Source organism: Monodelphis domestica, chromosome 4 (assembly GCF_027887165.1).
Source record: "Monodelphis domestica isolate mMonDom1 chromosome 4, mMonDom1.pri, whole genome shotgun sequence".
Taxonomy (NCBI): domain Eukaryota; kingdom Metazoa; phylum Chordata; class Mammalia; order Didelphimorphia; family Didelphidae; genus Monodelphis; species Monodelphis domestica.
The window spans coordinates 253,060,972-253,073,119 of NC_077230.1; the positions used below are offsets into that span (position 1 = coordinate 253,060,972).

Below are 12,148 nucleotides of genomic sequence, written 5' to 3' on the forward strand. Positions count from 1 at the left end.
TATCTTTCTTTTTATTAATTGTATTCCTAGTGTTAGGACAATGCTTGGCTGATACTATGTTTAAAGGATTGGATTGGAACTTTATCATTAAAGTAGTCTCGATCGCCGAGAGACTACCACTAGGCCAAGGAATTATTAGGTTCTTTAATTATGGCAGAGAAAGATCTCCAAAAATTTTCCAAATAATTAAAGTTTTTCATCATTATTATATTATATTTGTAATAGATTTCCTAGAATATTGTTTTCCCTCTTTCCATTCAGGTGGTCTATAGCACTGGTGTCTAAACTCAGACAGAAATAAGGGCCACCAAACTATACATAAGTATCCTTGTGGGTCACATATCAACTTTGAAAACCATGTACTTACCATTATTTCCTATTGTATTTCCATTTATTTTTTTTATTACTACATTTTAAATTGCTTTGGATCACACAGAGGAGTATGGTGGACCCTAATGTGGCCCCCAGGGTTTTTGACACCTCTAGTCTTCAGTTTATTCTGATCATACTAATGCTATGATCAGCATTTACATAGTTTCTGCCTCTGTTGGTCTTCATCCAAATACTCTCACCATGATTATCCCTCCACAAGTTCACCTATTTCCTCATATGAGTACAACTTCTTTATATATTATACTCTTCTACTTCCATTGTTTTGGTGGTAAGATAAATAGAACTTGGGGCCTAGAAGCAGGAAGTCCAGCCTCAGACACTTGCTAGTGAAAAAAACAAAACTAATAAGCTGGTTTCTTAGTAGGATATCAACTTACTAGCTGTGTGATGGGTCAAGTCAATTTTACCTGTGTTGGCCTCAGTTTCCTCATATGTAAAATGGGAATCATTATAATCCCTATTGTCCAAGGATTTGTGAGGATTAAATAAAATAATAATTGCAAGATGTTTATCACAGCACCTGATATATGTTAAAAAGCATTATTTAAATGTTCACTAGAGTGATATTCTAGTCATTAATCTGAAATTTCTAAGATTCAGTAACACTTATTGAGTCAAATTTATTTTCTAGACTTTGTAATTGACCTTGCTTGTAAACTTTACATATACTTTGTGTATTCATGCATCAACATCTGACATCATGAGTTTTATCATTTGTTCCCATCTTAAATTTTGGAACATAAAATCCCTATGTATCAGAATGTTAAGGCTTCTCAGAAATACATTTTATTCTGATCAATTTTAAATATAAAGTTTTCTCTTGTGGAAAAAAAGTCTCAGAAGTCTTTATTTTCAGTATCAATTTCACTGACACAAAGATAATGATAATGATTTTTATTTAACAAATATATCAGCTTTCTTTATATGCTACAGTTGCATCTATCTTTTACAGTTCTTTGGCTCTTCCCTAAGGTCTGAGCATTTTTTTTTTCCTTCCAACTCTAAAGATAGTGATACATAACATTCTCTCACTGGAATATTCATTGTCTTAATGAGCTTCCATGACTGACAAGTTTCCACTAGCTCAGAAACAACCAAAGACTTTAAAATGCAGAGTATATGTTTTATAGTATTTTGATAGCCACAATTAGTATAGATATCATGGAAAACATAAGAAAATAAAATCTGATTAAAATAAAACATAAATACCAAGAAAAGAGCCTCTAAAACAGGAATTCTTTACCTTCTCTGTTTAATGGACCTTCTGGCAGTTATGATGAAGTCTATACACCCTTGTTCAGAATAATATTTTTAAATGCATAAAGTAAATACATAGAATTGCAAAGGAAATCAAATGTTTTGAAATAGTTACAAAATATTCTTTAAAATAAGTCCACAGACCTCAGGTTAAGAACCTCTATTTTAATTTGTATTTCCTCAAGATTATAGGAAAGGGAGCAAAATGTACAATAAGCATTTTCCCAAGAATCAGAAAAGAAATATCTTCTAGATTGCAATGAAAAGATATTGTATATTTTTGTTCTAAGTATAACATTTCCATTCATTTTGACTGTTGTGATTCCATGAGAATGTTAACAAAGTGTGGGCAAGGACACAGCCATCTTTGCTATAGTCATCATTGCCCTACCCTTTGGCATATGCCAGTCCTATAGTTGTTCAAAATAAAATCTAACTTACACTTTCTCCATGGACACATGCAACAAAGAGTCATAAATAAAAAACATCCAGGAAAAGCCACCTAGCTACACTTAGCTATGATGATATGGTCTAATCTGACTTGTTCCTTCTCCTGTCAATATGTTTTATAGTGCAATCAATCCATAAGAGCCAAACTACCCCAGTCAGTGATGAAGGCCTCCCCTGCTTTTATATGCTATCACATTCTAGCCAGGTAGTGTAGAGTAAAGCTCTTGCTCAAACACTGACTAACTGTATGACCTGTACAAGTCACTAACTTCCCTTGTCCTCAATTACTTTATTTGTAAAATAAGATTAATAATAGCATCTAGTATATGGTTTCTGTGAGGATCAAAAGAGATGATTTTAAATACTATGCTTTGCAAACCTTAGAGAGCTAACTATATTGTTAGCTATTACCATTGTTAATAATATTTATAAAAATAGTACAATAGTACTTAGTATTATATATATATACTATATTATATACTTAGTACAATACCTGACACCGAGTAGGTACTTTTAAAAGTTCATGTTCCCTTCTCTCATTATTGTTACTATATGAGTTAATTCTTTGGAAAGAGAATTAGCACAAACTAAGACATTCTCCTTTCATACATTTAATAAGACAGTAGACAAATCTTTCCATAATTACAAGTAGCTTACCTTTTGGTTTAATAAGGCACTTGCCAGTCTTTGTACTTCACAGCTTAACAGTGTTGTGCCTCTGATCACTTTGCTAAGAGCTGCAAGTGACTGATGGACACTTTGTACTAAGCGAATGGCATTGAACTGTTCAAGAACAATGAAGGATAATATAGGAGAACCTTGTCGTTCATTAGGTGGAGACACTTTCTGGTGAATCAGGTTTGAATTCTAAAAGAAGAACATAAGTTATTTTATGAATACATGCCTGAGGATGCGATTATTTACTACAAAAATTCATTGTCTTTAAAGTTCAAAAAACACTAATTCATCAAAGTGCAACAGACTTTAAAAAAAAAAACATCATTTTTAGCTTTTTTGATCCTCATTTTCCCCCTACAGAAAAAATTTCCATCTTTATTGAGAAGTTCTGCCTCCTGGATTTAATAGTAATTTTGTAATCTATAGTAATTTTGCCTCATTCTGTTTATTTCACCATGGATCTATAAATTGTTGGGAAGGTGGTCACTTCCAGGACACTGAGACCATGGGAATCCATTTAGAGTTTGAGCAAAACTTTAAAATTCCTTAAGGTTAGCTCCCTAATTTTACAGATAACTAGGCAGAGGCTTTGACAGCTGAAGTGGCCTGTTCAAAGTTCACATTCCCATCTATCCTCTCTCATTCCAGAGACACAGCTTGCTCCATTGCCTCATTAAGGAATGGAACTGTACTAAAAGTTAAGAGAAAGGGACATTGTCTTCTTTGTACAAGATCCCAACAAGTTTATGATACTCTGCTCTGTCCTCTGTGGGGGAATTGCTGACATGATTAACAATAGCATGTAAGACCAGGAAAATACTCTGCAAACACCAAAGATCATTTTCTGCTGAAAAAAGAAATATATGATCTCTGATATAAATATAATATATTACTTTGCTATTTTAAACTATATGAATCATGTTTATATAGATCAATTAACAATTAGATTCAGTGCTGAAGATGTGCTAAACACTATGCTAGGGGCTACTGGAGAAATATAAAAGAACATATAAGAAAGAATTAATGTCCTCCTGGAATTTATAATATGATGTAAACCAAGAACAAAAGTGGCTGACATAAGATAATATGTAGAATTACACATTTTAAAGGTGAATGAATTCAAAAATAATTTTATTGGTCCTCCCAAACACTAATTTTTATTAGAGAAACAAATTCAGAGAAATTAAGATGGCTTGGCCACAATCACCAAATTCCATGAAGCAATTAAAACCCATATCAGTTAACTTTCAGTCCAATGCTCTTTTCACAATTTAATAAAAAAAAAAACATTGGATATCTATTAACTTTGAGGTTGTCTAGAGGCAAATTTCAGAGATCTGTATTTTTTAAAAATCCATACCTTTCATCTTAGAATTAATACTTAGAATACTGGTTCTAAGACAGAAGAGTGGTAAGTCTAGACAATGGGAGTTAAGCAACTTGCCCAAAGTAACACAGCTAGGAAGAATCTGAGGCCAGATTTGAAACCAGAACCTCCCATCTATAGGCCTGGCTCTCACTCCGTCAAGCTACCCAGATGTCCCCTTTAGAGGTCTTTAAATGCGTCATATATACACCATGATTAAGATCTAAACTGTATATTATAGATTATGAATGATTTATATGTTGTTATATATGATTTTAATAGGGGAAAATGGCAACAAAGGTTAGGATATTTAGAGCAAATATGATAGAAGTTGTACTTGAACTGGGCCTTAAAGTATGGGTGTGATATAAATATCAAATAAGAGTGGTTAAAGCATTTCAGGTGAAGAAAGCATAATAAGACATGATTACACCAAGGTAGGTTCTAAATATTAATTAACATATTGAGCAGTAAATATCGCTAATGAGATCAGGAGCAAAATCATTAAAAAATTAATTAAGTCAGTATTCAGAAAAGAAAGATAATTGCTTATATCTCCTAATAATATAATAAAAAAGAAATTTGATCTCTGTCCATTTTTTGCCTATAGCTAAAATTTCATCCAAATTTTACTTGAAAATGAATGTAATTTATGAATTGTTTTATAATATATAATAGATTGTAGACATTAGGCAAAGTTTTTGGATCAATATTATAAAATATGGCAACATGTTACATGATACCTTTTGAATATAACTTAGGATGAGAGATTAATGTTTGCTGAGGATATAGGCAAAGAAAAAAACAAAATATGACAACTGATCAGATATGGACAAATGACATAAATTTACCAGGAATTATCAAGGTTGACTCTTAATTTTCTAGTATTACTTCCATGGGGTAAAAGTGGTGGTAATACCAAAAGTACTGAGAGTTAGAAAAGAAGTAGGTTTTGAAATGATGATGATGAGTTTACTTTTGGAACACAATGCTTGAGGTATCTTATAGGTAGAGATATTTTTCAGGAAATAGAAACTGTGATGCTATGATGCTAAAGAGAAATCAGCTATAGAAATAAAGATTTGAAATTCATTTCTTTATAAGGTATGAGTAAAAACAGGAGTGAACTATGGTGAGATATTCAATAAATAAAATATGTACAGAGAAAGCTTTGAAGGACAGAAACGAGGAAATGACCGCCAGTCATTCATAGGTAATAAAAAAGAAGCAATGGTACTTCTGAAGGAGATAGAAAATGTATCAGAGAAGGAGGAGGACATCCATGAAGGAGTCACCATAAAAGAAGTTATTAAGGAGAAAAGTTTCTTTCAAGGATCAAAAAGGGACTTCTGAGAAAACATGCCAGGAGATGGCACAGAGAAGGACAGCAGAGAGCAGAAGCTGCAACGACTTGAATGGTGACCTCCGGCAAAATCCTTTCTCCTTAGCTCCATACACAGAGAGCCTGCCCTCCTCACTCAGATATCTGACTGGAAAGAGAAGGAAAAACTACCATAGTGATGGCAAAAAGTACACAGGAAAAACTCTCCAAAACCAAGAAAAACAAGAAGAAGGGATTGACCCTGGATAATTTTTAGGGAGGAAAATCCAGAGTACAGAAGAAATAGCAGAAGAGGAAATACAAATAAATGCAACAAAACATTCCGAAACAATGGAAATTGGCCACAAGCTCTTGAAGAATTTAAATTGGAGTTTATCAAAAAGATGGAAGCCTTCTGACAAGAAAAATGGGAAACACTTCAAAAAGTAAATAACAGTTTAAGAGACAAGAACTCCTAATTGGATAAACAGCTAGAAGTCATAAAAAGCAGGATAGCCAAAACCACAAAGTAAAATCAAAAGATTATAGCAGAAAACCAGGCCTTAAAGCCCAGTATTGGTCAATTGGAAGCCAGTGATCTTGAAAACAGCAAGAAAAAGCAAAGTCAAAAGACTGACAAAATAGAAGAAAAAATAAAATATCTCACTAACAAGATGCTGTCATCACAGATCACAAATACACAATTTGAGAATCATTGGTCTACTTGAAAACCCAGGAATAAGCAGAAATCTTGACATCATACTATGACAAAATCATATAATTCATATATATGTCAGATATTTGGGAAAGGAAGGACTTTAAAAACAAGCAAGAGGTAGGAAAAAATCACAAAATTTAAAATAAATAATTTTGATTACATCAAATTAAAAGGTTTTTGTACAATGTGAATATCACAACAAACAAAACCAATGTAACCAAAATTAGAAGGGAAACAACAAATTGGGAAAAAATCTTCCTAACAAAACCTCTGACAAAAGTCTAATTACACAAATTTATAAAGATCTAAATCAATTGTACAAAAAATCAAGCCATTCTCCAATTGATAAATGGTTAAGGGACATAAATAGGCAATTTTCAGATAAAGAAATCAAAACTATTAATTAGCATGTGAAAATGTTCCAACTCTCTTATAATCAGAGAGATGCAAATCAAAACAACTCTGTGGTATCACCTCACACCTAGCATATTGGTTAACATGACAGCAAAGGAAAGGAAAGTAAGGAATGCTAGAGGGGATGTTGCAAAATTGGGACATTAATTTATTGCTGTTGGAGTTGTGAATTGATCCATCCATTCTGAAAGGCAATTTGGAACTATGCTCAAAGGGCACTAAAAGACTGTCTGCCCTCTGATTCAGCCATAGCACTGCTGTGCTGGTACCCCGAAGAGATAATAAGGAAAAATACTTGTACAAGAATATTCATAGCTGCGCTCTTTGTGGTGGAAAAAATTGGAAAATAAGAGGATGCCCTCCAATTGGGGAATAGCTGAACAAATTTTGGTATATTATGGTGATGGAATATTATTGTGCTGAAAGAACTGGAACGACCTCCAGGAATTGATGCTGAGTGAGAGGAGCAGAACCAGGAGAACATGGTACACAAAGACTGATACACTGTGGTACAATCGATTGTAATGGACTTCTCCATTAGTGGCAATGCAGTGATCCTGAACAACTCGGAGGGATTTATGAAAAAGAACACTATCCATATTCAGAGGAAAAATTGTGGGCATAGAAACACTGAAGAAAAACAACTGCTTGATTACATGGGTCAAGGGGTTATGATTGGGGATGTAGACCCTAAATGAACGTCCTAGTGCAAACATCAACAACATGGAAATAGGTTCTGATCAAGGACACATGCAAAACCCAGTGAAATTGTGCATTGGTTACGGGGGAGGGGTGGGGAAGGGAAGGGAAAGAATATTATTCTTGTAACCAAAGAATAATGTTCTAAATTGACTAAAATTTTCAAAAAAAAAGATCCATGAACACTAAGAAAGATTAAAAAAATATAAAAGGATCAAAAAGTATAAATGCTGAGAAAAAGACCAAAGAAAATTTGAGAAAAAAGCCACTGGATTTCTAAGTTAGGAGGTATTTGGCAACCTGTGCTGTAGGAATTTAAGTATAATGGTGAGACAGAAAACCAGATTGCAGATAACTATAAATTAAGTACTCTTTCCAGAACACTAGTGAAAAAAAGGATGGTGTATTAAGCAGCCACAGGTCCATATTTTGAATAAATAATAATGAAAAATATTAAAGAAAACAACAGCACATAAAACTCATACATATATATTTTTAAATTATTCATTATATTCAAGTTGGATTTATACAAGGTATTAAAAGGAATTTATATCATGAACTTAGTAATAGGAAAACATTCCGTATATCAGTGGTATCTATATGAAAAACTTGTGAAATCATGAGATTATACCAATAGATCAACAGGAAGCCTTTGACAAAATATAATGCATATTTTTATTTAAAATAAAACAATTATAAAACTATTCTTCATCCTTGTTGTGTGTGACTGCTATAGAATGTTAGCCCGTTGAGGGAAGAAATTATTTCATTTTTGTCTGTATCACACCTGCCAGCAGAGTACATACACACTGATGATTAATTGATGTTCCTTTTCCTCGAGTCTCACGTCCAATTATTTAGCAAGTGCTCTTGATTCTCACCCAGCACTTGTTCTTTATATTTCCACTGCCACCAGTCTATTAGGAGCTCTTACTACTACCCACCTAGAAATACTGAAATAGTATCCTGAAAGGTCATCCCAACTCCACTCCTCTCTTTATCACATTCTTTAAAATATTGCCAAATTATTTTTCCTCAAACATTAGCAGGGCATATCTCTATTTTGTTCATAAATCTTCAAGAATTTTCTACCACTTAAAGAATCAAATTCAAATTTTTTTGTCTTGTATTCAAAGCTTTTAAAATCCAGAAGAACTTTGTTATTTATTCTTATTTCAAATCATTCTTACGTTTCATTCAAACTGGATTATTTTCTAAATTCCTGCAAAAATGTTTTGTACCATCCCTATGTCTTTACTCATATTGTTCTCTAAACAATGTTGTCCCTCAAGCTTTTTCCTACTCAATTCCTATTGCCCCATTAAATCCTACCTCAGACAACATCTTCTCCATAGATCCCAAATGATTCTTAAATTTGCTCAATATTCCATTCATTTTTCTTTATACAAGTATATTAGAGTTACTTATAACTAGTACTATCATATATTTCATATAACCATTATAAATGTATATGTTTTATTATTAACACCCATAAAGTTAATTATTATGGTTTATTTCAACTCCTCTCAAACATTGGGGTAAGTATTTACTGAACTGAACAGATATTAACTAAGGAAAAATAGGATAAGTTTATGGAGGACAGAGGCCATCAATTCAATATGGAAGCTATACATATCATTTTTGTCAAAGAGAAGTTTTGTCTCTCTCTCTAATACTAGAACAGAGGAAAAAATGATTTAGAAAGCTTCAAAGGGGAGAAGAGGGGAATTGAGGTATACATTTTACATGGTCTCAGTCTTCTCAATAATATAAAAGACAAAATTTTAAGACTATATTCAGATTTCTATCTAAGTTTAAATAATCAATAAGTACAAAGTTGGATTAATTAGTAGAGCATTGAGGAGAGATCAAGGCTAGAAAAAGAAAGTTTTAAAAGTTATTTGCATGGAGTTCATAAATTAAAAAAAATGAGAACAGAAGTGCTATGGTGAGGAGAGTGTAGAGAAAAGAGTTGAAGATCAAGTAAAGGTACATTCACCATTAGAGGATGAGAGGAGGCAGAAGAATAAGAGAAAATATCAGAAAAACAAAGGGAATTTAGGCTAGTACAGAAGGACAAGGAGGTAAAGTCAAATATTACAAAACAGTAAAGTGAAAATTTGAGAAAATTTCTAGATTTGGCAATTATGAGATTCACTGAAACCTACCTAGAGTGAAAAGTCAACAGAATGTTGTGTAAAAGTGGAGGTTCCTGAGGTAAAAATAAAGGTTCTCTCGACTGATTTTATTGGTATATCAGTGGAGTAGTCAGAGTGCTTCCTTTAGAAGTATCTGTATATGAGGGAGAGAGCTAAAGCTTGAATGGACTAGCGTCGGCCCTCCTCTCAACTCTCCTAAAAGAGAGACAGTTTTCAGTTACTACACAAGGTATATTAAGGTTCCCTGAGGAAAGGGTTGGTGAAGAGTTGAAGACAGGTCTGCTCTGTTGTTCTTGGATCATGTACTTTTTCAGATATAATCAAAAGGCTTGGCAAATCTGACTGCTGTTTGTAAGATTTAATGATAGGTGTATAGGCAGACTGGGTGATGGAAAGTGGGTTTAGTTATCCTAATGTTTTTCCTCCATGGTCTGTCATCTGAGCAGTGTGTTTTCATGGACGTGGGTTTCTCCATCTCATTCCCCCAACTAAACAGTCCCACTATAATTTTATGTATCTATCTGGCCCCAAAACTATAAAGACATAGGTGCAAGAAGGCAGGAAGGGGAAAGGGACCTGGGCTCTTTCTTCCATGAGTCAACAGCCCCCCTTTGGGGTCCAGAGGATCTTCTCCTCAGTTGAGAGGTGGTTGGAAATATCAAACTGATGATGGATCTGTAGGGAACTTGAATACAGGAACAGAGTGTTCTCTAGTGGCTCTCCTGTAAAATCCTCAGGCCAGGAACAGGCCTTGCCAGGTCAAAGACTCATCTCAAAAGGCCCAGAACTCCATCCATATTTTCCTCAGGTCTCTTATTCCTTCCCAGAATCCCTTGCTCTCCAACTGACCCTTTCTCTCCCTCAACCCTGATGCCAAGGTTTCAAATCACTTTATGGACCCATCATTGCAGTTGGGAACAAAAAACTTGATTAAAAGTTGTATATTAGGGACTTCCAGGTTAAGCTGGCCCCAGAGAAGAAGCAATGCTCTTTCTCTCCACTCTAACAAGCAATATAAAGTGCCTCAAAAGGACAAAACGAAAATCAGATGAGCAAAGGGGCTCCACAGTAGGGCGCAGCATTGAAGATAGGTGATTTTTCGGCATTTCCATGCTGAAAATGGGCAAAATTACTCCTATGGAAGGGTGAGCTCATCACCCCTCCCCCACTCCATCTATGGGAACAGAGTCTGAGTAAGTATGGGGAATCCTCTAGGTTCTGGGAGGAGGGAGGGATTGACTGAGGACACCATAAACTTACCCCTAAGGGTAGCGAGACTTGGGACCTCAGGAGACTTAGGAATGCGGAGCTTGGGCTCAGAGACAGGGCAGGACTACATACAGCAGACACCAGACACCACCAGGGAGACTAAAAAAAAAGCCTCAGGGCAAAAACCTCTCTGGAGTTCAATACAAAGATCATCCACCTTCCTCAGATTTCTGACTGGGAAGGAATAAAGCAATAGCCACCAATACCCAAGAACTACAATTCACAACTACAAAAAAAAAAAAATCCTTGACCCTATATAATTTTTATTCAGAAAAACTCCAGACTACATGGGAGATAGCACAAGACAACAAACAAGTAAACACATCCAAACCTTCCAGAAAAAAATGGAAATTGGTCACAAGCTCTTGAGGAGCTTAGATTTGAGATTATGAGAGAGAAGAAACTTAGCAAGAAAAGTGAGAAATAATTCAGAAAGAAAATAATAGTTTAAAAGACAGAATCTCAAATGATCAAATCAAATCAAATCAAATGATAAGCAAATTAAAGACCAGAAATGACCTGCTAAAAGCCATGAAAAGCAGGATAGACCAAACTTAAAAGGAAAATCAAAAGATCGTAGCTGAAAACCATTCCTCAAAAACTAGAATTGGGCACGTAGAAGTCAATGATCTCACAAGACAGCAAGAATTAAAGCAAAGTCAAAAGAATGATCAATTAGAAGGAAACAGAAAATATCTCATCAAGAAGATGACTGACTCTGAAAAAAGGTCTAATTTGAGAATCATGGGTCTAACCTGAAAACCTAGAAACAAACAGAAAACTTGACATCATACTACAAGAAATTATCCAAGAAAATGGCCCTACTATTCTTTTACAAGAGAGCAAAAAAGACATTGAAAGAGTCCATAGATCATTCTATACACTAATTCCTCAAAAGATGCACCCAAGGAATATAATTGCTAAATTCAAGAGCTTCCAAGCTAAGGAGAAAATATTGCAAAAAGCCAGAAAGAGACAATTAAGATATCAAGGAGCACCAATGAGGATTACACAGGATCTGGCAGCCTCCACACTAATGGACCACAAAGCTTGGAATATAATATTCAGAAAGGCAAGTGAATTGGGTCTACAACCAAGTTTAACCTACTCATCAAAATTGATTATACATATCTGAGGGAAAGTATGGGCATTTAAAAAAATAGAAAATTTGCAAATATTTGTAAAGAAAAGACCAGAACTAAATAGAAAATTTGATGTCCAAATACAAAAATCAAGAGACAGATAAAGAGGTAAATAAGAAAGGGGAAATGTTTTTTATTTTTCATAAGGGTTTCAATAAGGTCAAATTGTTTATATTCCTGTATGGAAAAATGTTATTTGTAACTTTCAAAAATTATATTCAATATTCTAAAAGTTAGAAGAATTATTCAAAGTAAGGAATAGGGGTACTAAGTGATTTAAGA

At 34.1% G+C, this 12,148-nt stretch overlaps 1 protein-coding gene across 2 annotated transcripts in view; it reads right to left on the reverse strand.

Moving 5' to 3' along the window:
• The window catches only part of DYNC2H1 (dynein cytoplasmic 2 heavy chain 1), a 453,597-nt gene that overhangs the window by 90,363 nt on the left and 351,086 nt on the right, over positions 1–12,148 (reverse strand). For both annotated transcript variants that reach the window (XM_056794452.1, XM_016433898.2), the window contains exon 84: positions 2,758–2,967. In XM_056794452.1, coding sequence (XP_056650430.1) covers positions 2,758–2,967 — 210 coding nt within the window. The remainder of the gene's footprint in view (positions 1–2,757; positions 2,968–12,148) is intronic.